General features: G+C 50.1%; 2 protein-coding genes across 2 annotated transcripts; one reads left to right on the forward strand and one right to left on the reverse strand.

The window, feature by feature from the left end:
• The first annotated feature begins 662 nt into the window (after window positions 1–662).
• LOC8035894 (peroxisomal membrane protein PMP34) lies at window positions 663–3,379 on the forward strand. Its single transcript, XM_002411562.4, has 2 exons — window positions 663–2,085; window positions 3,051–3,379. Exon 1 carries the CDS (start codon window positions 1,152–1,154, stop codon window positions 2,067–2,069), a length of 918 nt encoding a protein of 305 aa, XP_002411607.3. The 5' UTR covers window positions 663–1,151; the 3' UTR covers window positions 2,070–2,085; window positions 3,051–3,379.
• LOC8035893 (general transcription factor IIH subunit 1) lies at window positions 2,266–27,048 on the reverse strand. The gene is made up of 12 exons (XM_029977816.4): window positions 26,188–27,048; window positions 25,404–25,611; window positions 24,689–24,785; window positions 23,485–23,644; window positions 22,710–22,859; window positions 18,886–18,965; window positions 16,057–16,206; window positions 12,061–12,261; window positions 9,668–9,758; window positions 8,233–8,348; window positions 7,142–7,234; window positions 2,266–3,234 (listed from the first exon to the last, which is right to left on the reverse strand). Exons 1-12 carry the CDS (start codon window positions 26,339–26,341, stop codon window positions 3,145–3,147), a joined length of 1,590 nt encoding a protein of 529 aa, XP_029833676.2. The 5' UTR covers window positions 26,342–27,048; the 3' UTR covers window positions 2,266–3,144.
• Window positions 27,049–27,203: the final 155 nt, after the last annotated feature.

Here is a 27,203-nt window from a genome sequence, read left to right on the forward strand (position 1 = left end):
CTGCCCGCTAGCCTCTCCAGCGCTCCAAAAACGCGATTTTGCTACATGCAAGATGGCCGTCCGGTGGCCGCACTCGCGGAGTTTGGAAAAGATCAGTGGGGGTGTCGCGAACTTCTGTCTGACCAGAATTTTAGATCGAACTTTCGGGGTTCGACTGGGTCTAACCGATCGACGAACCTTCGACCTTTTCACCAGAATCGACTGGTTCGACTTTGTGGAAAGTGTGGCCATACCTTGATATAAGTATGTCTGGGTTTGGAGATATTTTTTTATGCAAAGGGTTATTTTATTTTATGAACAGTTGCAATTAAAAGAAACCAATTCTAATCACTGAAGAAGTTAATAACTTAATTTTTGTTTGTACTGTATTAACTGAAATAACCGATCAGCGGTGCCCTTAAGTCATCCCTTAGCCATCACCATCCAATCTGTATCCAACTGGCCAGCCTGTCGCGCATGCGCACACTAGTCGATCCTCACCACAAGGTTCGTCGAAATTTCCACTAAAAGGTCGAAAAAGTCGAACCTGGTCGACCTCGAACCTCGGCCGGTTCGCGACACCCCTAAAGATCAGCAAGCATAAATTTAACTTGAGTTAAAGAAATTGTGATAGATGGCGCAAGCCACCGCCCGATTCAATGGAAAGAGCCGCTCAACTCGTTGCAGTAGCCCAGCAGTAGCCGCCATACATGCACCAAAAATAAAATTGTGAGGAATTTTTGCTTCTTTCAATTTATTTGTTATAAAATATTAATTTAATTGTAAACATAATCTAGTATAGGTTTAGGTGTACTTCGTAATATTATTGACACAATAGTCTTGATCGCGTGAGGCTGCTCCGGCCCTGTCGCAGCTGTTGCGCTGTCGTCGGTGGCCTTCGTCGGTATTCGTCGGCTCAGCAGGCTCAATCGGATCAGTGCCAGGCAAAATTCTTCAAGCCGCCGGAAATTTACCGCTTCCTCCTAGGCAAAGCTGGTAGAGGAAACCTTGGCCTACGCTGGAGGCAATGTTAGCTGGATCCTAGCTGGAGAGTGGAGCCGGTAAAGCCGCTCATCAACGCCTAGAGTACGAGGTAGAGTACGTACGAGTCAGCAACGCCAACAGCTCAGCTTTGATCAGGCCAGCAATTCAACAGACTTGGAGGAGTCAGCATGGCGAAGCTCATCCGCTGGGAGAACCTGCTCACGTACGATACCTTGGTGCACGCCGTGGCCGGTGCAGCCGGCAGTGCCGTCGCCATGACCGTCTTCTTCCCCCTGGACACTGTCCGGTCGCGCCTGCAAGTCGAGGAACGCCGCGAGCCCAAAGGCACGCTGGTCTTGCTGCGCGAACTGGTCGCCGACGAGGGCCCCGGCAGCGTGTACCGCGGCCTGGGTCCAGTGCTCACGTCGCTCTGGTGCTCCAACTTCGTGTACTTCTACAGCTTCCACGGTCTGCGGAGCGTAACGGCCGCCGGCGGCCACAGCGCTCTCTCGGATCTCTTCCTGGCATCGGTGGCGGGCGTCGTGAACGTGCTGGCCACGACGCCCCTGTGGGTGGTCAACACCCGCATAAAGATGCAGGGCGCCAAGGTCCTGGCGGGAGACAGCCTCCGCAGGCACCCCCGCTACGAGGGCCTTTGGCACGGGCTGCGTCACATCGCGCGAACCGAGGGCCTGGCCGCGCTCTGGGCAAGCACTCTGCCGTCGCTGGTGCTCGTGTCCAGCCCTGCCGTCCAGTTCATGGTGTACGAAGCGCTCAAGCGACGCGCGGCCGACGCGCAGTTGCCGCTCAGCGGGGCCGTGGTGTTTGCCATCGGCGCCCTCTCCAAGGTCATCTCGACCGTGGCCACCTACCCGCTGCAGCTGGTCCAGGCCAAGCTGCGCTACGGCTGCCCCGAGGCCGACAAGGGCCTCGCGGGCCTGCTGCTGCACATCGCGCGCACACAGGGTCCCGCCGGCTTGTACCGGGGCCTGGAGGCTAAGCTGTGGCAGACGGTGCTCACGGCGGCCCTCATGTTCGTCGCCTACGAGAAGATCGTGCGCTTCGTCATGCGACTGCTCAAGCCTTCCGTGCGGGCTGCGTACTGACCGCTCCGCCGCTCGGGTACGTCGTTCCGCTGGGCAGCCTCAGGTCTTGGCAAGCGTTGCGCAGGAACTGCCCATGTGTTCAGTTGAATGCAATGTCTACTCACCTCGGCGACATGTTGAAATTCCCCGTGCTGGTTAGCAGAGTGAAAGAAAAGATTACGGGGAGAAGTGGGGAAAGAGACAAAACACAGAAAGGGCCATGTCTCGAGGTTTTGCAATGTTCAGAGTGTCTTCCGTAAAAACTCGTTACAGCCTGTGTCGCACAGTTCTAAACAGGATTGTTGGAGGGCACGCAATCAATGGCCCCGGGCCCTTGCAGCAGCAAGCACGAGTAACCCTATGCATTTTGAGTGGGTCACTTAGCAAATGCAGTGTGCCAGCCCCCGACGCCAATTATTAGGGGCCCTGAAACGATGACTGCATCAAAGAATACGAAGGATAGGTACTAATCTTGCTGCGTGCGCTGTCAAAGGCCTGTTTGCGAGTTCAGCACAGCGGTAATCTGGCACTATAGATGCATCGCAGACTTTACACTACACCTGCGCTGTATCGGCACTTGACTGCTTGCGAATTTGCTTTTTCTATGCCTGTTTTCACCTCAAGAAAAAAGGAAGTTTTGCTCCATGTTCATACGCCGCATGAAGTAATTGTTACAAGATTTAGTTGTCGGAGGCGGGAACGATGCTTTTGGCGTTTGAAATGCAGACGGTAACATACCTAATCTAAAATGCACCTACACATACCTCAATTCTCAGCATAAAGAAGGAAATTAGTAATGCTCCACGAAAAGCTGTACTTTTTTTTTTACAATGGTTCTTGAGGTGGAAACGAGTATAGTTCACACGCGCAATGCAGCACTGATGCAGCGCCGACTTTGCGCCGTGTGTGTAAACCGGCCTTGACATCCCCACAAACTTTTCACCCTTAGTTAGTTATTGAGACCCAGGCTGACTCGTCGAATTTCTGTGTATTCTTGGGCAGACACCACGGCTCTCTCGAGCACAGGGGCCACCTTGGCGGCTTGCCAGACCCTGCACAAAGGCGATGCTCGGCCGTCTGGCTGCGGAGGTGGTCTTCACTTGCGCCCCAGGGACAGCCGCCGCGACTGCCAGCTGCTGTACTTGGCGTAGGCTGCCTGGAGCAGGTCGTCAAGGTGGTCTGCCAGCTGCAAGGAAGGCGGCCATGCAGCGCTCCGCAGGCTTCTTTCTGGCTGGGCAAGCAGTCAACTGGCTAACACTGCAACTTGCAATACTCCAGCACAACATACTCACTCAAATAAAGGTGGGAAAAGGGGAAGGCATGCAACAAAAGGGTGCATTGTCGCTTTCTTTGGCCATGCTTGTGGACTTTGCGCACGCGGTGTTGAACGTAGCTACTGAGTTTGTGTCGTATGACGAATCACGAGATTGAACGAGCGGCAGAGCCGACGTTAGGAGTCTTCACATGAGGGAGATATCCCCAGGATCTAAGGGTGTGAATAACCCCGAGACGACAGTGAAGACGCGTTCGGACTTATAGCGGGATGCAAAATCTGTGTTGATTTTAGTGCGGCACTGTGCTATAATGGGACTGCTGAGAAAACACTACTGCTTTGGTGTGAGTCACGCTAAGTCGACCCTGGTCCTCTGTTTAGATTCACTTCGTGCATGAGCATGGTAGAAGCTACAAGAGTGAGCTCCGGGCTTTCGACATTTCTACATAGCACATGGGCTCGAACAGTGCAAGCATCATTCAGGGCCACTCTTGTACAAAATACCCGTATTTAGGTTACGCAGTACCAGGACAAAAGTAACTGAGTAAGTACTGAATGTCTAATTCTGACAGGCGTTTGAGTAGAGTACTAAATACTGAAAAAATAAAAATAGCTCATTAGCCTTAAAATAGTTTCAAGTTACGATTTGTTATCGAAACCACACTTAAACTAGTGGCAAAACTATATAATAAAAAAAAAAAAAAAAAAGCGCCATTGTTAAGAAGCTTTTTCAACTTGAGGAAACAGCTCAGCTGTTACTACTTGCAATTCCCCCCTAATCGAGAGAAAAGACTCCCTCTTGCCACTCTCCTTCCCTCGCTACCGCCTCTTCCCACCTCCCCCATGATTGTGGATGAAGATTGCAGAAAGACTGGTAGCAGTGGACTTTTGTCCACTGCACTTTTGTTGTCCTCCCCGGCATCCTCCTCGGTTTGCAGACACACCCTGCGTTCATCCCCAGACCCCTCTTCAAAATGTGGTAGAGAATCCAACTACCCCAGTCTGGCCAGCACATTGTCCTAAATGAATGGTCGGAAGTCGTTTCATGTTCTGCACTGTTAGGAGACGCGCATTCCCCAGCCCTGAAGCGGAGACTCCTGCTTTGACAGACTCTCCCTCTCCGCACAACCGTGGGTGTGCTCGGGTTATCCGAGTCCAAACGTGCACCCTTGCAAAGTGCTTAACCTAAACAATTGAAGTTCACCTTTTCTTTTATTTTCTCCCCACCTACTCTCCTCTTGAAAAAAAAAAAAAACGTAACTAGCTTTTGAGAAACTATTGTATTGCTCGTAAGTACTACACTGGTCAACGAGAGTGTTTGCAAGACACCAAGTTAGTTCCAAATCTATGATAGAGTCATTTCGGTAGAGTATTTAAGTGACGTATAAGTGTGTTCTGGGCAGCACGCTTGCCACTGTAGCACCTGCTTCCCTCGCACATAAAGTGAAACACACTCTTGTGCCGATTCAATGCAGAGTTAGTGATGCTGTTTCTGTGAGCTCGCCTTTGCTGCGGTGGAAATATTTTATTTCTATATTTATCTGTTTACCTTGGGCAGTAGGGAACTTGAATTGCGTACAAAATACTCGGAAATGGCCATTTTACCAGGGTAGTTTTGCTCAAATTCTCCCCTTCCTTCCTTCCCTCCCTCCCTCCCTCCCTCCCTCCCTCTCTCTCTCTCTCCCCCCCCCCCCCTTCCCCCGTTCCCTCACCCAAGTCCTTTTGCAGGATGCAAATGCCAAAAGAGCTAGGCCATCATGCTGGCCTAGTCATGTTGGTGACAGTAACAAACGCGGCCATTGAGAAAAATTTCAGACCGGTCAATGTGGATCTGAAGAAACTTCGAGACAGGGCAAAAGGACTTTGTGATCGCCTGGCGTTAACCCAGCTGGCGGTGAGAGTAGGAAAAGCGGAGAATGTACACCTGCAAGCGTTTTTCAGCGCCAAAACCCATAAAGAAGGGTGCCCGTTTCGAGCCATTGTCACGGAAAAGGGATCGTGGCAAAGGCAGGTGGCCTCCTACCTACAAAAACAGTTATCAGCATTGAATATCAATGACCATTTTAGGGTTTTCAATTCATTGGAGCTTGTAGAGTACCTCGAAGCAGAGGGTCCATAGATGAGGCACGCTTGTAGTATAGACGTGGAAGATCTTTTTTACTCCTTGCCGCACGACAGATTGCTGGAAGCAGTGAAAGGGTGCATCGAAGCCAATGGAGAACTGGCTTTTAGGAGTTCTGGTGGAGTATCCCTGGAAAGCTTTTTGGAGTTGTTGTTATTCTATCTGCAGTCAATGGTAGTCGGGTGGCAGGAAGGGTGCTACCGACAAAAGTCGGGTGTGTGCATCGGCTCTTGTGTAGCCCCCGTCTTAAGTGACATTTACCTCGGTGAAGCGGACTGTGGCATTGAAAGAGAGCTAGGCGGCACGAGTATTATCAAGATAATTCGCTATGTGGATGACTTTTTGGTGTTTTTCAGAAGATCTGGAACATTGGAAGCGTTGGTTGACACAGTGGTGGCGGTATTCGAGAAGTGTGGGGGAGGCCTTAGGTTTACCTTTGAGGTCCCAAAAGAAGGGATACTCCAGTACCTGGACCTTTCCCTGCGCATAGGAGACTCGCGTGTCTGCTGGACCTATCGTCCACGATCCAAGAAAGGCATCCTCGACTGCAGGTCGGCCCACTCGAAGGTTGTGAAGAGGGGCATCGTTACATCTTGTCTCTCAGCGCTCAAAAAATCTTGCCTCCACACTCTGGGGGAGAGCTTTAGGATACAGAAAGAAAGACTGAGGAAAGCTGGCTATCCGACGGCACTACTTTCAGACGTCGCAAGCAAACTGCTGAAGAAAGTAAAGGGTAGCCAGTCTACACAACGAGATGTGGAACGCAAGCGGCCTGTAGTTATCCCGTACTTGCACAGGATCTCTCACAATTTAAAAAATGTTGGAAAAAGATATGGAATCCCAGTGGTTTTCTCCGCACCAGAAAAAATGAGCCAGATCTGCCCCAGAGTTCATGCGAAGGCAGAGGGAATCGCCAGAAACAAGTGTAGCAAGAAGCACGCCAGGCCGTTCGTCCCATGTGCCATGGGAGTAGTCTACAGTATCCCCCTCTCGTGCGGCTCCACCTACGTGGGACAAACGGGACGGTGCCTGAATGACAGGCTCCGCGAGCACAGGTACTCCCTCGGAGCGACAGTGGGAGGACACCTATCGGTTCACTGCAAAGAGTGCCTGTGCGAGCCGTTTTTTAGTGCCACCACCATCTTAGGACGACACAGGGACAAAGTGACACGCGAGGTGCTGGAGGCCTTCCACATCCAGAGTCAAGGAAAAAAGTGTATCAGCGCAGCATCAGTGGCGTTGTCAGGCAAGGAGCTGGAATTCCTGAAGTTGACAATGAGGGTCCAGCACGTGCCGTAGTCAGCTACCATGGGTGAAAGGTGCGCGTGTGATTGCGTACAGTAATGACTTTTTTTCTTCTTTTTTCTTCTTCTTTTCCTGTATAATTTTATCTTTTTTCTTTCTCTTTGTCGTTGAGTAAAGAAGCCGTAGTTGCGAGTCAGCGCTCTGTCCTGTCTGGTGTGTCTCTTCCTATTTCTATCTTCGCGCTGTTTTATTCCATTATGTACAACGATCACCAACTAGCCCAGCTTTCAACCTTTGGACAGTAACAACACAAATCGAGATTCATCCTGTGACGAGACAACGCCACAGCAACGGCCTTGGCCACAATTGACGGCACAATTCGACCGCGTTTGCACGCCACCTGTGCCCCATTTGTACGTGGGGGTTGTCCGCCGAATTTGGGTGGTAACTTACGTCGGGACAGTGGTGTTCTCGGAGCAAGCGGTCCCGAAACGGCTGGAGTTGGGCATACTGAAAGCGCTCCAGGGTGGCTCGCATGCTCACCACCTGCACCAGAGAAACACGCCAGGCAGCACGAGTTTAGACTCGCACCGGCACACTCGGTGGGTGTGCTCGAAACCAGGCGCTATTTGACAACTCCAGGTATGTTTCTTACACTACACAAATAAACGTTTGTATCGCCATAAACTCGGTCTCTGCCAAATAAAGAGCTAGCGGTTCGGACCAAATGGCAAAGTTTCCAAGTTTCCCATTATCCGAGCTAAAGGTTATAAGCGATGTTTGGAAATTATCAGTGGGAAAATGGTGGTCGACAAAGTCCACAAATATGAGGTTATGAATGGCGTAAGTATTTTTCCTAGATATTGTATACTCTCACTGGGTGACTACAGTCGGTGCAGTACGTCTACTGCAACAAAACAATGTTGTAACCATCGCCGATCGGGGAAAACATTTGTGCAAGAACGACTGCAACGCTTCATCTCGATACTAAACATATTCCGCATATAATGGATCGGAAGGTCAACAGCGAGGAAATTATAATTAGAGCTTTAAAGAACTTTAGTGTTGTGCAATTACTCGTCTCTAAAATTGAGTGGACTGGGAAACAACTCCCGAGGTCTAACGTCACAAACTCTACGCCGCATTTACCAATGACGCGAGGGTCCACCTGTCGAGTCGCCGGTTAGAAAAAATTGACTTCTCTGCCTGGCCCGACGGAAGCACCATTTGGGCTCCCGTCTAATGGGAGCACGACTGAACTGCGAGGAGACGTCGCCGAGAACATCCAAAGCTCCGAGTGCACTCGGTACGTTGCGAGGCAAGGTGTCGCGTGACAATTGTTTGTCACTCGACGCGTGTTTTAACTGCAAGGTGGGCATGCCAACGCCGCCGATTTTCGTTCGCTCGTTCACACCGCCGTTTATACCGGGGACGTCGCCACATGTTTTGCAATAACGCCGTTGCACTCTTTTCGACGCCTCTCTTGGCGCGGAATCTTCTACCCAACCGTTTCTCGTCTCCGGCCACGGGACGGCCCCGGCTACCTTGTCCTCGAGCTGGGCGCTGGTGGTGGGGAAGCAGGTCCAGAAGTGCCGCAGCAGCTCGTACTGGGCCACGTATATGCGTCGCAGGTCCCGCTGCAGCTCCACGCTCACAGTGTCTGGAAAAACATTTCCAAAGTCAAACGATGTCGCTGGCTGCACACTGAAATCGGGCGCAAGTGAGACAGCCCTTTTACTACCGAGGTCTCTACATGTGCCCTTCACGCCGCCGGCGTGTAATCAGTCGTCGCAGCGCATAAAGGGCAACCGGTTGGTGACGAAGCACCGACTTTGCCGGGCGCTGATAATGCAGCCTGCCCCAGATTTTTGAGCATCCTGACATTGTGCCCAAATGCTCGTATCATGCCTGGAACATGTCTCCGAACGGTGTGTTTACCGTATGCGAAACGTGGCCTTAAATTTCCACCCGATGACATCGTAGAGGTGTCACGCCGTCACCAGCCACGACCCTCGCAGTGTCACAGCAGCAGTGGTGGGTATGGCAAACGCCCGTTCTGCTGCAGATCTCCCCCTAGCTTGACAGTCCACGAACGCTTCGGCAGCCGGGGGTTGAGATGCCGCGACGACGGCGAGACTCGCATTTACTCGTGATTTTTGCCAGAACTTCTACGCCCAACTGCCAGGATCGCGACATCCGACAGCGTGACACTCCAACTTCTGTGACGTCATTTGTTGCCACTTTGGGACCACTTCGGATGCATGGGCGGATTAGGATGCTGAACGCACCCGTCTCTGTGTTCCAGGCATTGCAGCACAGACAGCCGTTTCAAGGCCTGGCGTTGCCCGCATCATGTCGTCTCCGTAGAATCCAGTGACCGGCCATTCACGCGGCAAGCAGGTGAGGTCGGGTCACCCAGTTCTCAATCGAATACGGCGACCCAAATTGACATCCGTTTAAATGTTCTCGTTTTGTGCGAGAAAGACTGACTAACATTTCACATTATAAAGGTCCCGCCACAGCTGTAGATGGAGACGGTTACCCGCTACCCTTACAAACTATTGAGATAACCCGCACAAACACCTGCAAATGCGACAAATAAGAACAAGAACACCAATTGAGGCAAATGTGCAAAGGAAGCACTAATGTACGGTGACTGCCGTTGGCACCTAACGGGAGCCCTAAGAATGATGTGTTCTCAAACGAGTAAAACTAAAAGTGCCCGCGTGCTCTGCACCATACAGCAACCGCTAAACTGGCGTACGAAACTGGCTGCTTAGAGCAGTCCGATCGAGACACGGGAGTCGAATTGGCGAGTAGAGTGAGAAAGGTAATAGATGACGTAGTTTGGAGGGATTGGAAAGTTGAGCAAGACAGCCAACAGTTGCGAATTCTAAGATTTGAAGCCCAGCCGACGGCAAAGGAACGACCATCTCAGCAGGGACGGCTTCCAGTGGGCCTCTCTCTAGAAGCACTTGCCTTTCAGGGGCATCTGCTGGGCGTTCTTCATCAGAGAGCCGCCGGGCGAGAGCTCACCGAGAACGGACAAGGCGGCAGACGCCGGGAGCATCTGCAAAGCATGACCAAATGAGCATGCGGACCCCAAATGCCCCTACTGAAATCGTATGAGCGGAAGAGACAACTTCTCTCAAACACTGGAAGGCAGTTTTTTTAAGAATTTAGGGGGCATGCAAAAAGTGAAAATTTCGATTGAATTGAATTTGAACAAAATAGTGCCGAATAGGGGCCAAACTGTCAAATCTGAAATGAATGCAAATATTAAAACACTGCTTACCTTAAAAATTGTTAGCACATTTCTTTTCCAAAACAGTGCAGGTGGTATAGAGTGAAGAGCACTTATAAAGCGGCATTAATGACCACGTGGTAATGACAAACCGAGGTGCACCTAAACAATGCGTCCACCCGTTCACTCACTCGCTTGCCCCATCCATCTATTCATCCATCTACGTCAACATTACTAAAACACTCGATTGGGAAACTCACCTTTGACACCCAGACCGCTCACATTCGCCGAGACCAAACTGGATTTGATAACGGCGCTGCTCTTCAGCAACGAGTCAAAACATGGCAGCTGATTTATATAGCTACTGTGAAATGGCACTGCGCGATGGCACCCCTAGCCCTTGTGCGACTGGACCTGAACCAATACATGCAACTGTCCAGTTCTCGAAGTGCTTACTGAGGGAGCAATGGCGGCGTTGCAATTGCCTTTATTTCGGTTCTGGAATACGGATCGGAGTCACTTTTTCAAAGCAGGCTCCTATGGTGGTTTCCCAACTGAGTTGTTCCAGTAACGTTGATCTATGTGCATGTACGGTGCACATGACGTGTTGGCGGTTATGCACTGGAGCGACAGACGAATACGGCTACCCCTAAAATTGAGCAACATCTTGTGCCAACCTGTCACGGCAGCTCTCTGGACGCTGCAGGTTAGTGGACGAGGTGGATACAACTACCGTGGTTGCGATTAATTGGCATGTTATGAATAAAAGGACTGAAAGTACCCTACAGCTAAAGCTCTTTCTTTTAATCTGATTGTAGAGCATGGCTGGTGGTAGGTCACGCGAGATACTTGAATTCGAAGGGGCAATGTGCGTAGTTAGCGGGTTTGCGTCGAGTGTCTCGAATGAGTTTGAGTGCAACTGCTCTCTCCGATGAACACAGGAAACAAAGTATGTTCCGTCAAAATCGTTACACTCTTGTCAGACCTAAGATCCTTCGATAGAATGGCCCTCCTCCCAAAAGGGGAAGAGCGTGCCACACAGCACCGTAAATGCCCTTTCCCCTCAAATGGCCTTTTCGGGAAAGGAGCTCACCAACAGTCTTTAGTACAGAAGGAGTACTCCCGACAGCAGGTGCAAACGGCATTGCAGGCAAGCTGCGGGGTGTTGCTTTTGTCTCCATGTCATTAACACTTCAGAGGATCGGCTTCGGCGCGAATTTTTCAGGTGTTGGTTGAGAGTACTGTGCCTGTCAAAAGCTTCCATTTTTGATTCGAATCTTAACTGTGCCACAGGCAGTGTCCTCCTCCTCCTGTGTCTGACACCAGCTAGCCTGCACACTGTCTTTCAGGTATTACTGGTATATGAGCATTAAACTGTGGTACGGACAATGTCGATTAATACAACGTCCCAAAATAAATGCACCTTTCAGAATTGCTCCAAACCAGTCTTGCAACCTAAATTCAGCACCAGCGTTTTATCCAGCCGCTTAAAAAAGATTTTGTGGGAGTTTGGAAGAGTGGAGCATGCTCCTTCCAGGCAACCCACAAAAGTGCCGACGAAAGAGCCGCATTGTGGAATAGGCTATCCGATAGCATTGGTACTAGGTATACCTAGCACCATCAAAACTAAATTTAACATCTGTGTTTTTACAACATAAGGTCAGCCTGCCTTTGAGGTGCAGCGACATTCGTTTATGCTGTAGAAGAGAAATTTAGCCAGAGCGGAACCACTGCTAGCCTAAGGTCTTTAGTGTGCATCACACAGTAGTGATTCACGATTGCACGCCGGTACAATGCTCATCCAAATAGAAACGAGCAGGGGTGGGGATTGAACCCAGGATCCCTGGGTTCTACAGTGTGATCTTTTCATCCATGTGCTTCGATCTTCACTGCACTAGTCCACTCGGCCATCAATCCCCCCGTATCCAACACAGACGATTTCAGAGACGCGCTTAAAACATATGACCTGGCCAGACGCTGAACTGTAATCTGTGTGTGTAACTGCTTCTCTTTAACTTCAACCCCCTTCCTTTATGCAAAGCCCAGAAATTAGTGATTTAAGGGTAATAGAAAATGAAATGAACTTCGAGCAGATGTACACGTGTGAGCGAAACTGGAAGCAGCTCACCGAGCGTCCTGAGGGGATCCACTGGGCCAACTGCCTGCGAAGGGCCTGGGCGGACGCCTGGCCGTCGCACGGAGGGCCATTGCTGCCCGGGGTGGGACCCCGCTGGTGCCTCTCGCCGTGCCCCAACCGCACGGTGGCGCCCCCCGTGGAGCTGGTGACACCCTCCAGGTCCTCCAGGCGCGCCCTGTCCCACAGTCGGGCCTGCAGGAAGTCGGACGCCTCACTCAAACATGGGCCCCGCCACGCCGGTATGTTGCCTGGAACGCGTCACCGATTGGTACGTCTACTGCATCCAAAAAAGTGGTACCTCCACCTTCACCTGATAACGTCACACAAGCGTCCTGCTGTCGCCGGCCGCGATTCTGCCGGTGTCGCAGCGGCGGTGGTAGGTGTAGCAGATGTTCGTTCTGCTGCAGGTTGCTCTCCAGCTTGACGGTCCACGGGAGCTCTCGCAGCTCGGACTTAAAATGCCGCAACAATGGCGACAATCGCTTTCTTTCGTGTCATTTTCCCGGAACTTTTACACTCAATCGCCGGGACCGCGGCATCCGACAGCGTGACACTCCGGCTTTTGTGGGGTTATTTGTTGCCACTTTAGGACCACTTTTGACGCATGGGCGTAAGACGCCAAACGCACCAGCTGGAGAAGCGTTCCAGGTACAGTAGTTGTGAGGCCCACTTCCGTACGGAAGCTGAGGATTGGATAGAACGTAGACGTAATGAGATGCACGAGCTGGTACAGGTCCTATGAAATCCCGAGACTGAACAAACAAAAGAGTGAGAGAGGCGGACAACATTGAAGTGTCGGATATGCAGCTGCGACTTGTGTGACACATCCAGGAAAGCGCCGAATCCACAGGCACTGCATGTGGAGAGTGCTTACTCCCTTGCGCCCTAGCAATTGAATGCCCAGTACTGGTTTGCTAAATCTGTTTGCGGAGAAATGCCGCTAGAGTGGAAGGTCAGAACTTCTACGATGAACCGTCAGGACTGCGATGTCCGATTGCACGACACTCCAGCTTTGATGAAGTGATTTGCTGCTACAAAGGGACTACTTTCGATGCATGGGCGGAGTAGGACATTAAACACACCAGTTGGAGACACATTCCAGGCACCGTAAGTCCGAGATTCGTCAGTTTAAAAGTCGACGCAGAGTCCTCAGGAAACCGTCTCCGGTCGGTAAAGCCACGCACCGACACTGTAGTCAAACACGCGTCCTCGCGCCAAATTGCGATTCCGCACTTCTGCCTTTTAAACGTTCGAAATATAAGCGAAGGACATATCAAGCACCCACCTTAGCAAACTTCCAAGACCACCGAGTTAGTCGACATGCTCCTTCACGCGAGTCACTTCTCTGATCAGACGAGTTACAAACACAGAAGCTTTGAACATGTGCACCAGTGCAGAACAGTGAAACTTTAAGGGTGCACGGAAGCGTAAAGGGGCAAAGCTTGAAGTAGAGCAGGCTAACTTGAGCTGCGTGGCTGCTTTAAAACTTCTAGGTTTTTTTCTGCTCTCGTACCCATCCACCATCCACCCATCCATCCACCATCCACCATTTTTGTTAGCGATTATTTTTGACGCGCTTGCACGGTATACTACAATAGGTACAAGTAAGCGCACCTTGGTGAGTGCAGAGGTCACTGGCTGTGTGACTGCTATGTTGGGCAGCAAAAGGCATCCTCTTGGCTCAAATAAATTGCAGCTCCTTGGCACGAGTAAAACAATGTCGTTGCTTGTCAGCTGCAGTCTTTGTCTGACCCGTGGCTCTCTGGATGGGCTCGCATGAAGTTCATACCGTGAGGCCTACTGCCAGCCCACTAGGCTTAGAATAAACCTGCAGTAACTATACTCGTTTTCACCTTAAGAGTTGTAGCAAGAAAAGTCCGGCTCCTCGCGGAGCATAACTAAATTACCCTTTTATGATGAGAATAAAGAGGAATAGGTGCATTTTAGATTAGATAAGTGCTATCTTATCAAGATGTACACGTTTCAGCCGCCAAAAGCATAGCTTCTTCCTCCGATAATTAAATCTTGCAAGAACTACTTTGTGCAGCGTATGAACAATCTGCGAAACTTCCTTTTTTCTTGAGGTGAAAATGGGCTAGATACCTTTCATGTATCTGAGGTGAAAATCTAGTTACTTTTATTAATGCGAAAGCATTAACTGGTCCCATGGAGCAAACCAACGTCATCAGCTTTGAAGCCACACCAAACGGCACCTTCCCCTGTCCCAATTATGGCGCACCGTGCATTCACGAGAGCGCCCATCAAACCACTCTGGCATCGTTGCCGCGAGGCAGCTATGCAATTGCCTCGCTTCAGACACGATCACGTGGTAGTGTCGCCGCGGGGTCGATCGGGATCTCGAATTCGGCTACCGACGTGCCGCTTTCTCTCCTAGCTACTGGATGGAGCTGCAGGCGCCCAGGGCGGGCGAGGAGAAACCTTCTCGCACACGAGATATAGACGGTGGACCAAAAGGTGAACAGCCTCTTGGGACTCCGAATGGTACCGAGAACAGGCAAGTGTGTGCGATCGATCTCAGGTAATCGCGGGACACGAGGCCTGGGGGCCCTCTTTGTGTTTAGCTTATTTTACGTGCGAGTGTGAATATTGGTGTAATGTTGCATGTCTTTGTAGTTGAAACTAAGTGTTTTGAGCGTTGTGTCTTGTGAACCAATAAAAGGGAGCGGTATCCCGCTCCCGTGAAAGAACCAGGCTGGACTCGGGTTGTTTGACGGACCACATAGGATCTGGCGTATCGGCGGCGGTAGGCGATTTCCCACACAATGGAGCGAAACCTGTCGTCTGTAGCAAAAATCTGATGGCTGACGCGCGTCATCAAGGAATGAGGCTGCCATTAGCTCTCACGCGGCGTAGTTCCAAGGGACGCCACCAGAGAAGCCCTCTCCATGGCGGCACAGAGCGCGCGGCAACCCGGTCACCAGTAAGAGGTGCGGCAGTGCGGGCCTGGCAACACAGCCTGCTTGGGAAAACTCCAAAGAGGTTGCACAGCCGAGCTCATTGTGGCGCGGCCACTTCACAAGAGCGCGGACTCGGCCGTCCACGCCACTACACCACAGACGAACTAAGGGAGCAGAAGAATAACATTCATGCTTTCGCATTCATAACTCATAAGAAGTGCTTAGGTGTCCTCGAACGTTTTTTCAGTAAATGTATCTTGGGCATAATTTTTAGTAACTTGTAACCATGAGAAGATGCTTTTGTACAGGTACTTTCCTGGAATCTTCAGCAAAATGAGAAAGGGCTTAAACTTGTACAAGGCTCGAAAGGCAACATCATACCGGAACAGTACTGTTCAGCTCGGTTCAGACACTGACAAACACAGGCGCATCAGGCAATGTGTGGCGTGGCAGTCAACATTGAAATGGTAGTAAGAGCCCTGCGCGGATAACAGTTTGATTATCCACATCTGATCGGCATCCGCAGACTTCACATCTGTATCCGGACTGCATCCGCAATGTTTTTAAATAATTGTAACCGCATCTGCAGACTTTGTATTCCCATGGTTTAGGTACGTGAATGCACCAAAATACTGATTGGGTTATGTCCTGCCATTATATTAAATTGCCTAGCAAAAAAAATGTTTTTGGGGGGTGTCGGTATTTTTTAAATATTACTACGGCCATGTTTTGTTAGTACTGACATCTCTGTTCCCCCCAAAATCAATCATAAACGAGAGTTTATTCTTAAATAAAAAAGAAACACACGCATTTCCCCAGTTTGTCCCCAACATTTCCGTCCGTATGGTGGGGTTTCTGCATTAACGAAGCACGATTGTACCAAGAAGGTTTGGCCGTGCACGGGCTCAGCCAAAGCTTCTTGGAGACCTACGGCCTGGCATGCAAAGCTTTAGCCGACACGCAGAACAGGATACGTACGGGCAATCCTCTACGAGCTCGAGAGCAAGAAAACTGGGGCACAAAGACGACGACACGGACACTGGCAACGTCGAGCGAGGAGGGGACCCACCTTCTTGGCAGCAGGGTCGGCCGCACAGCCGAGGGCACCCTCCCGTCCGCACGCCCGGAGCACCATCATGGAGTGGTGGTTGAAGCGCCGGATCATCGACTGGTTGGCCGTGGCACCCGCAGCGCCCTGCCAGTTGGGGGACTCCCGACCCTGCACCCCGACCGGGCACGGCTGTGGTCCTCAATCCCGTCGTTACGCGCACGCTCGATCACACTTTTGGGTGGCGCTCAATGCAACTACGGTGCCTAAAACGCGTCTCCAACCGGCGCGTTTAACCTCCCATTCCCTGAAAGTGGTTTTGAAGAGGCAACGAATGACCTCACGAAAGCCGGGGTGTCGTGATGTCGGAAGTTGCGACCCTGGCAGTTGGCTGTACAAGTTGTGAAAAAAAAGCGTAAGGGAATGTGAGCGTCGGTGTCGTCGTGGTGTCAAGCTGGAGAGCGACCTGCAGCAGAACAGGCGTCTGCTACCTACACCACCGCTGCTGCGACACCACCAGGACTGTGGCCGGTGACAACGTGACATTTCTGAGACGTCGTCGAGCGGAAATCGAGGGACCGCTTTCTTTGGACGCAGTAAGCGCGCCAGTCGGAGACAGGTTCCAGGCGCTGTAACCCGACGGTTACGCATAGACGGCACCTTTTTTGAAGCGCCGACGAAGGTGTTCCTTCGAGAGGGGCTTCGCGGCTTCGGAAGCGTAAAAAAACTGGGCCAACGAGCTTTTGCGTCAGCAACGACGTACCCCTACCAAAGCTACCGAAACAAGAGTCTCCGGTCATGATGGCGAAGACCTTGGGTACTCCGGCCTCGACTCGAACGTGAGAATGTGAACTCGCAAATCTTTGGACTCTTTTGGTCGCGCGTGTCGTCGCATTAGAAACATGACTGCCGCACGAGTTGTAAGCTACCTCGCAAGTCTTCTCTCGGGGCATTGTGGCGACTATGACCGAATTGCATGCATCTACTCAGGTGGGGAGCAGAACACGAAGGTAAACGCCTGTTCGTGCTCTCAAACACCTAGTAGGGAGCAAGACTTGCACAGGCGAGGGGGGAGAAGATTTAAAGGTCATAAAAAATAGTTGGGGTATTAAAATTAAAAAAAAAAGTCAAGGTTCAGGAGTCTTGGTGGTGTGTGTAAGAAGACGGGACAACTGTAAAAAGCTGGGGGATAACAAATCTAAAACTAAAATAAACTAATACACCGGTCTCACCAAGCATTCAGCGCATGCATGACGCCGCCATAACTTTAGCTCACAGGAGGCAAGTTGCAGTGCATGAGGCGGCTCGTGCCGTCTCGTGCTCTACACCTGCAGAGCTCCAGCGAGGTAGTCGCACGTGCAGAAAGACTAAAGTTCCCTCGATGCATTGCGGCAGCAGTGGCGTAGTCAAACTTGCTGGCGAAATCGGTCTATTGTGTACGATTGTCGATGTCCGAAGTCAGGAACACGTGGCGGTCATGGGCGGTCAGCAGGCTTTGTATTGCGGAGAAAGTTCAGGCACAAATGTGCAGGAGTTTGGCTCCCTATCATTGGTGCACAAACCCAAGGCTCAGCATCGATGCTAAACTTCCAAAATACATATTTTCTAAAAGAGCAGCACGTATGCCAAAAAATAACCCCCAGCCCCCTCCCCTCTAAAAAAAAAAAAGAAAAGAAAAAATGTGCAATATTCATATACCGACACTCATTTGAGTGATTTTAAAAATGCTTCCATTTAAAAAAAGATGTCTCGCATGTTTCAAAATATTTTTTAGTTATTTTTTTAAGGGAGAGTTTTGTGACAATAAAGGCTGGTTCACACATTCGTGACGTTCACGCTCACAATACCCAAAACGACAGAAACAACCTGAACACTGGAACAGCCGTGACTCAAGATTGCTTTGCGAAGCTAACATTTGCTTCGCTTGCCACGTTCGCATGGCATACACTTGTCCCGGTGACTTTGTCGTCGCTGTCGCATCGGGTGCTGCAAACGCAACCGACACAAATCTGTGAACCTGCCTTATGTGTCCTTTCCAGGAACTTGTGAGTCTTAAATGGTAAGAAAGTTTAAATGCATCGGTTCTGAGGAAATGACCACTTCTGATAAATCAAACTACCTCTCAGCAGAATATTATCACTCTTCACAACTGGTAAATACGAAAAACACTTTAACAACCCCAATCTTCTGTGAATAGCCAATAGGAACATCAGAACTTATATTCCTTTTTGTCTCCTTAAAATTTTTTTTTTTTAATACTTTATGCTTTACGTGTGTTTTCTGCAGTGTGTTCATGTAAGATTAATGACAATTTTAATTAGGAAAAATGGAGCTGTGTGGTGATGCTAGCTTAATAGTGTATTGGATTAAGGGTTATGTGCAAATAATTATACAAAAAATTACCAGCACTTGCGGTTGTAGAAAATTTTCTTGAATACCTTCATTCAATCGCGAAATACTCCCTTGGAGCCTATATCTTTTTCTTCTAAGGAGCCAACACCTCGCAATATTGAAATAGGAATTGACTATGGCAAAAAAAAAAAAAAATACACAAGCTTTATGGAAAAGAAGTTATAAAAAGAGTGATACTTTGTTAAATCTTTTATGTTGAAGCTTGTTACATCAACCTCTAACTGTAATAAATTAAAGGGTAGCAGTTAATCGGGTACCTTTCGTTATCAGTGCCCACTGCCAATACTAATTGCTACGTAATAATTACCGCAAGCTCATTATAGCAATAAAGACTCAGTCTTTTTGCCACCAACATGCGGGCATGGCGCAAGCCTTTTCCTTGAAAGCTCCGAGGCCCCTCCGAGGTAGAGTGGTCCCCCTTGAGAGGGACAAGCTTACGCTGGACGAGTTGACGTCTTGGAAAGAGGAGATGTCCACCAAGGGGTCCCCCAAGCCAGCTGCAAGGGCCTCCCTCACATCTGCAACCAACGGGAGCGAAAGTCAGCCAACGTCACTGCGCTTCGGATGCGTCGCAGAAGGCGCGATCGCTCTGCTAGCCAATGCCACCTGCACACCGTTAAAGAAGCTGTGCAACGATTTTAACGTTGAAAGAATTTGCATCTTCTACTGTTGACATTGTTTATCTTGTCACAAAGGACAGAAAGCACATCTTCTTCCTTCGAAATGTTGCGGTTCTACTGTGTAATCGCGAGGCACAAATTAGAATATTTCCCGACCTGCAGCCGCGAGCGGCGGCCATGAAAACCACGCGGCATGTCGTCAATGGGGGACTTGTAAAAAGATAGGAAATTGTGCGAATACCCTGCTCGATAAAAGGTAATTTTTTTCTAAATCTTGTCGTTCCAACATAAATATAAATGCGTCAAAAACATGGTATCATCGACAAAAATTTTATTATACGGAGTTTTAGTGGCGCCATCTATCCAAGGTCAACAAAATCGTCGACTCTGTCTGCTACCGCAAACAGCTGCCAGAAGCCGGAGGGGAACGGGGGCAGTGCCAGACAAGGATGGTCGGTCCCGGATGGGGCTTTCCTCCTTTCACCATGCTGATTGCGCTGCACAAGGACGTGGTCACGTGGTCGCGAGCGGGTGAGTTCTCCCTGCTCACTGATGGCTCTAGACTAGAGAGAGAGCTTCACTGTAACCCTGCGCATCCCCCATTGACGTCACAGCGCACGTGACTCGGAAGATGGTGAAGGAGTTGAGAGGTGCCGAAAACCTTAATCTTTGTCCATTTTTAAAATAGAAACTAGGACATGCAGGCAAAAGCGGTTTTTTGTTCTTTACTTCAGAAAGGTTAAGACACCAACTTCCAAATAATTTAAGCAAACCACTGAAATTGTTGCACAGCTCCTTTAAAGCCTGTTCACACACCCGCGTTTGCTTAGGGCAGCCTAGGACCGAGCTCTTGTGATGTGTTACGACAAAAAAATGCATTGGCGCCATCTATGAGGGAATATGTGCAATATGTACAGAAGGAAATATTGATGCTGCTACTTACGTATGGCACCACAGGGTGCAAAAACTTGAAAGTCTCTTCAGGATTAACACCTTAAAGCAGATTTAAGCATATGTGGTACAATATACGAGTAGCAGCATCAACCCGACAGTTTGCTTGTTTTCCTCCCGCGCACATGGGTATCGACAGGGGGTTGCAAAAGGAACCTTGCACCCCCCTGCCGACAAAAGGGACTACCAGGGAGTCTGTGGCGAGAAATTGCAAGGCTTCTCTCCATTGTAGTGCGAGCTCCAAGCAAGCAACATCGAACGACTAGTCTTTATGCGCTCTGACGAGCTGGGCCCTGTAATTGATGTCACAGCCAGGAAGTAGTACTTCTGGGCAGTAAACTTTCTTCAGCTGGGCAGTCGTCACCCGCTGCAGTTATTAAAGTTTCCATTTTAAATGAGAGAACCGGCTCAAAGCCGTTACTTTTCCCCTAACTGGAACAAAATGAAAACAGAAATCAAACACTTGATATTGAAGCTGAACCTAAATGAGACCACATTCTCATGTGGCGGTTAGCGGTTCATAATAAAATGGTACCACATTTTTGCAGTTTTTGCAACGGTTTTTGCGGTGATCAGAAGACTGTGTTGTTCTCTTGTATATTGTAACAGATGACAAGTGATGAGGCGACGAAAACTGAAGTAAACTAAACGTTCAATGGGGGTGAACTTGTGCCCAAATTAATAAAAGGAAAAGGAAACAGAAGAAAGCAGGAGGGCGTATCGGGCGTCGATGTCGGCGAAACCGCAGGATCGAGCGCTGGGGCGAAACTGAGTCCGGTTCGCCACGCGGTGCCCCTTATGTACATGCGTGAGCTTCTGGAATAATCAGCGTAGAATGTTCGACGCGTAGAACATTCGGACCTCGAACACGCAACATGATTCTCGAATCTACCAGAAAACTGAATTGCAGAAATAACAAAAGATGTAGCGCTGCCAAAAATCGAACCCTGGCCTTTCGCGTGGGAGCCAGGTACGATAGCTGTTAGGCCACGCGCGCGCTGCCTATTTGGCCAGCTGCGCGTGCGGCAATATCACATAATCATCACCACTAGACACGGCACTGTGGGCCTAAGCTCTCCTGAGCCATAAAAAATTGCTATTATCATCGTTATGATTATTATGAAAACTTAGGCCACGCACGTTTTTGCGGGTTGTGGCATGAAGCCAATTTTGACATTTCCGGCAGTGGCGTAAGCGAAGCAGTTTTGCCTAGTAAAGGCAGCGACGTAAAGATGGCCAAATAATAATGAAATAAATAAATAAATTTCACGTCTATGTGCAGCCCGACTTGGAGCCGGCGCAGAAGCATACACTTCTAAGTGATTATGCCAAGAGGCTAAAGAGCAATTTTGTTTAATTTGTTCCTGCCAAACAATACTCCTCAAGGAAAGGGATGGCGAAAATAAAAACTGAAAGGAGGAGCTCGATGGGCTGTCAGTGTGTGCTTGTTCTGCGGTGGCAAAAACTGAAGACGCCACTGAGAAGTCTAGAAAGGCAAACTAAAGCCACGAGTAGCACAACGCAGGGGCCTTGGGTGCTGGGACACTAATAACCTAGAGTTTTGAACGCTGCTCAGGAATGCAGAAAAAAAAAAAGAGAACAAAAAAAAAAAAGAAGTTCGCTTTTTCCGTTTGTCAAACACAGGGATTCACCTGTTCTTCCCCCGTTTGTCTGAATTGTCTTTTGACTGCCTTGCACTGTCTTTCTCATCTTCAACTAAGTCATTTGAGATGGGTAGTTTGTGAGTACAGCATGCTGACTGACTGACCTTGCATGTAAGTTCCGTACTTTATTGATACTGTTCCTGAGCGCCAGTACGACCACGCAATTTGCATAAAATCAATAAAAAGTCAAGATCACACAATTAAATTAAGCATGCATTTGTTCAGATGTCCCCGTTTGCATGGCACAGCTTCTGATGACCAGTTTTTTATGGAATATTTTAATACAGGTAATGCAAGTTGAAGACAGTTTTTCTTAGCAACTGGAAGCTACGAAGTTTTCTTTCTGTTTAGTGCAGAAAATGTTTGGGCAGCCACAGTCTAACGCAGAGTTATGAACCGGTGTGAACCGGTTTACGCTTAATGGAACCAGTGACTAAACCAAAATATCACATGCCTGATTAAAGTTGAACCAAACCCGAAACTGGACCAGTTCAACACCCTGGATGGTACAAAACTACTTCAACACCCCGAGCTTATCCCACACCACTCGAGGTCTCTCAAATGCAGAAGTAGTGACTTGCAAAGGGGTAACAGCCAGGATGCCCCAAGCAGGAAGAGTCACTGGAACAGACACCACTTAGCTACCGCAGACGCCACCGAACCCACTTCCGCAGCTTTTGCGCCTGACGACATTGATTTCGCCAGAGTCGCGAGTAAACGTTCTCAAAAACAGGTCGCCCCATCAATTTTCAAGCATCGATATTCTTTACCTCTGGAGTCCGGTCACTGCAGAAGGTCACAGGTTCATACCCATGATTTGCGATGCCTTGCAGACGGCCAACAGACACGCGTGTAGACAGGAAAAAAAAGAGACGGGAGTGCAGTGGCACCCCCGGAGGGTGTGGCCAGGCGAGTTTCCCAGGCATGGTTGCCCACCGACACGCATGGTTCGTCATCTTAAGAGTATGCTTGCCTTTCGCCGCACGTGCAGCTCCAGACGCAAGTAAATGGTCATGCGTGCACCCACCCTGATCGTCGCTGCGTGCGCAGTCTGAGAACAGGTCCCGCGTAGCCGTGTGCAGCCGATCCCGGTGGAAGTAGTGCGACTGGAAGAAGCGCGTCCAAAACTCCGCCTCCGTCATCCGCTCCGGAACGTTCTCCAGGTGTTTCCGCTTCACTGCATCGCGAGAGAAGCCGAGCACTCAAGTCACGCCTGCGGCACCCTTTTGCCTACGTGCGTACCACGTCGAGGAAGGGCAATGACAAAGACTTCGATCCCCCCCTAACTTTAGAAGCCGAGTTCCCCATTACATTTCTGCTATTGACCGTGACCTAGAAAAAAGAATATCATAGGCATTTGCCGAGCGCACGTGCAACGTGGCGACCAGACACAAAACACGATTTGCTTTGTCTCGAAATAGCAACTGAAGACCGCTCTGCTGTAGTCAATAAAAATGGCTTTGTAGCGAGGGAACAAGTTAAATTTGTCTTACCCTATACTACGTTCACCCCTAAGCTGACAGTTCAGCGCAAGCTACGTGGCCATTGGATCAATCGTACGTCTATCTTTTGCTACGTCATCATGCCCTCGCCCACACCCACGAGCCACGAGTGAAATCAGGTGACAAAAGGAAGGCAGCCGAATAATCCTGTAAGCGCGTAGCTTCCACCACACCGTCAGCTTACGGGTGAACGGAGAATAGGGCTGCTCAAAGCGAGCAAACACCGCAAAATATCAGCAGATTTTCTCCACCCACAAAGGCCCCAGAATTGGGAACCCGGCGAAGGCCAAACGCACGTGCCTGCGGGATAAGTCCGGAAGACTGAGTCGATGATGTCAGCCGTCAGGTTGTACTTGAGGCCCTCGGAGCCGTCCGTCTGCGGCTGCACGTCCACCAGGAAGGCTGCCGAGACGCCCACGGGCTGGGCCGGCTGTGGTCCCACAGGAGCCCCTGGCCGCTTCTGGGCACGCCCGAGATAAAATGTGCCTCACGTACACCACCAACACTTACGGCGTCCTGACCGAGCCTGGAGCCAAGAAAAGCGCGCTCCAACGTCATTTTGACGACAAATCACTTTTGGTGTTGTTGCGGAAGACAAACCTAACCGAGACCAAATTTGAAGGATTTTTTTTTAACTTACCTAGCTAATGTAGGATGCCATATTTGAGGTGAAGTTTAAGTCTTTGGGCTGTCTTCAATTCCCCAAACTGTCATATCAGAGCTGTGCAGTCATGCACTGACTTAAAGGGATACTCAACCAAACAATTTAGTGTCCATAATAAGTGGCGCACATTCTTTCCACGAGCCAGCAGCTGCCAATGTGTTTGAGCACAAACAATGAAATTGACATCACAGTCTCCCATTCGCGCTTGAGGTGACAGTGAAATGTATAGGCTACGGGACAAAAGAGAATAAAGACAGGCTTTTCATCTATACAAGTGAAAGCTACGTGCTTGTTACAGCAATCAATCGCTTACCCTTTACACCAGACCGCAATATGGAGATGAAAAGCTTGTCTTTATTCTCCCTTTCTCAGGAGCCCACACATTTCACTGTCATCTTAAGCATGAATGGGGGACTATGACGTCAATTTCGTTGCATGTGCTCGCACATACCGGTGGCTGCTGGCTCGTGGAAAGATTGTGCGCCACTTATTATAGACACTGAAATGTTTGGTGCAGCATTCCTTTAATATCTGCAATTTAAGAGTTACTTTTTTCATCCCGCAAGTTGTATCCGAATTCAATGAAATTGCCGAAATTGCGTGCCTTTATGGTACAGGCAAGTTGCAAACGAGACAACGAAGAAGCCCAATTCCTGCCAACCCTAAGAGAGCATAAGACAAAAGAGAGCCCGGGTGGGGCACGAGTGACTCTGTGTAAGACTCTACCCGATCTATTCAAGCACAAAGCACTCTGGGAACCTTTGACAGCCGCACAGAGCTCTCGATTGTGTCGCGGCCTTTCTCGACCCAAAGCGAGCCTTCTCCGTTTGCGTCACTCACCGGTGCGTGGTTGGCCCAGAACTCCTCTGGCGTGACCACTCGGCTCACCACGAGACTTCTGTACAGCTCGAACAAGCGCGGGTCTTCTTGGAGCATCCTGCGCAAAGACGAGTCCCGCACATTCACCGACGATTTAAGGGCCACTCAAGTCCCGTTGCGCTATGCCGCCTGGTGTGTTCGGCGTCCAATTCCTCCCATGCACCCAAGGTGGTCCCAAAGTGGCAACCAATGACGTCACAGAAGCCGGAGTGTCGCGCTGTTAGATGTCGCAATCCTGGCAGTTGGGCCTAGAAGTTCTGGCAAAAAGCACGAGCAAGTGTGAGTGTCGCTGTCATCGTGGCATCCCAACTCCTGGCTGCCGAAGCTTCCGTGGACTGTCAAGCTGGTGAGCAACGCGCAGCAGAAGAGGCGTCCGCCACATACACCACTGCCGCCGAGACATTGCCAGGATCGCGGCGAGGGACAGCACAAATATTCTATGACGTCATAAGGAGGAAATCGAGGAACCACTCTTTTGGACGCAGTAAACACACCAGTTGGAGACGCGTTCCAAGCACCGTAGTACGCGGTTCGGCAGACTGACTGTGCAACAGAATGGACTGCTCCATATAGCACGTGAGTGGTGCACTATAAAGGATGATCGCACGCGTTGCATTTACGTGCAACAAGAGTGCCCTTCCTTCGTGCCGACGGAGGGTGAAAGGAGATGAAGTACCGGTTCTTCTCCTCCAGGTCCGAGTTGAGGGTGCGCTTGAACTTGGGCAGCAGCTGCTGGAGCAGCTCCTTGACGCTGTTGCGGTCGTCCAGCTGGGCCCGGGTCCCCAGCGGGTTCACAAAGTGGAACGTGGTGGCAGAGCCCTCGGCACCGTGCAGAACCACCTGGAGCTGCACCTTTGCCTTGCCCTCCGGGGAGATCTTCTGCACTGTGCCATCCACACCATTGCTCTAGCCCGCGGAGGGCCCAAGGATGGGTATGCATCCTCAACAAGCCCCTTGTGTTTATGCCGGAAGGTTACTCGCTATTATTACCGAATCTGCCCGTGCAATCATGCACGGCTGGAATTTACATCCGCGAGGCTGAAAATCCTTTCCCCTCTCATTGCTGCTTGCTAAAAGGAGAGGGAAGATGCCCTTTTAGTTCAAACTTTGGGAGTGGACAGACTCTAGTGGACACTTTCGGGTGGACCCGGAAGTGATGTTTGGAGATATACGACGTAAAGTCCAGGAATCCGGCATGCTCGCCCGCAGGGATTATTGTCATCAAGGGGGGGCCCCTTTCAACCATTTCCAACTTCAAGTTTTCCATTCATTATTGTGCTTCGAATAGATCCTCGTGGTTGGCAGTTGTTTCCGAGCGATTTTTGAGAATACTGGTTCCCAGTTTGACAATTTTTTGTTTGTTCCGCGAAATAAAATGTTCTCTTTACCGAACAGCAGTCAGCGAGATGTGTCTGAAGTGCGAATTGTTGAGGGTGCGCAGAATCTTTGAAACCACTCACTTTTGACGTCGGCGTACTTGTGGCTCACGGGAAAGGTGTCTTTTCCCTCCAGCATCCAAGCAATACGCTCGGCCATCAGATACAGCGTGCCGTTGTTCTTCTTGTAGCGCACATTACCCACCATCAGAAGCACGTCTTCGGAAGACGTGCCCATGCTCCAGGATCACTCCGGCCGGCCACTCCAGACCGCGCCAAAAAGGTGGATACGAGTACCGCCAGTACCGCTAATAGAGTCTCACGATCCAGTCAGGACTCAGGATGCTGTCCATTATTTCTTTTTCTGCAGCAAGCACAGCAGCACAGCCCGGCAAAAGCGGTGCTTCTGCTGGTGCTGGTGCTTCAAGAAACACTGGGGATGCTGGGGACACCAACGGGGAACGCACGAAACACAGTTGTACACAAGTCAGATTCACGCACGTTCGTTCATCACGGGATATTTGATCGCTCCGAGGACAACTGGATCAACGTTGCGGGGATGAAGGTCAGACACCAAAAACGCTCGTGCAAAGGTTTCTCCACGTACGCTGCAAAACCGACGAGTCCGCTTCGGCGTCGTGCCCTCGTGCCGTCGCCGCGTGCTAGCGTTGCTGGCGTCGCGGCTGTTGAAGCGCCGCGCTTGTTGCTGTGGTGACTCGCGTGTTTCATTAGAAGCTGTGGACAGGTGGCGCAAGCCGCCGCCAGATTAAATGGGGTCAGCCGCATTCAGAGCTGTCTGTTATCTATACACCCTATACACGGCTCTGTCTGTTATTTATATGTTATCAGAGCCGTAGTTATTTATCCATCCATCCAGTGCTTTTACGGCTTTTACCAGCTTTTACGCTTTTACTGCTTTTACCACTTTTACCATTTTACGGTGCCCCCGCCCTTGGCTCCCGCTCGTACAGGTTGCTCGTGTGCTTGCTGGGAACTTCGGCCCTTCGACCGCGTCGGCTGCTTCGGTGGTTTGGCCACATCGCCAGCGTAGGCAGAAAGTAGTTGCTGAAACAAGTCTGTTGGTTAGTTCGTCGCTCGAC

This window comes from Ixodes scapularis, unplaced genomic scaffold, assembly GCF_016920785.2.
Source record: "Ixodes scapularis isolate PalLabHiFi unplaced genomic scaffold, ASM1692078v2 PGA_scaffold7__128_contigs__length_106722199, whole genome shotgun sequence".
Classification (NCBI taxonomy): domain Eukaryota; kingdom Metazoa; phylum Arthropoda; class Arachnida; order Ixodida; family Ixodidae; genus Ixodes; species Ixodes scapularis.

Excerpts from the sequence above, each read along its gene's own strand:
- LOC8035894 (XM_002411562.4), top strand. The coding sequence starts at position 1,152 with ATGGCGAAGCTCATCCGCTGGGAGAACCTGCTCACGTACGATACCTTG.
- LOC8035893 (XM_029977816.4), bottom strand. The coding sequence starts at position 26,341 with ATGGGCACGTCTTCCGAAGACGTGCTTCTGATGGTGGGTAATGTGCGC. Across the intron at positions 24,786-25,403 it reads GACCTGGAGGAGAAGAACCG|GATGCTCCAAGAAGACCCGC; the intron begins GTACTTCATCTC and ends GTCTTTGCGCAG. Across the intron at positions 3,235-7,141 it reads GAGAACACCACTGTCCCGAC|CTGGCAGACCACCTTGACGA; the intron begins GTAAGTTACCAC and ends CCTTCCTTGCAG.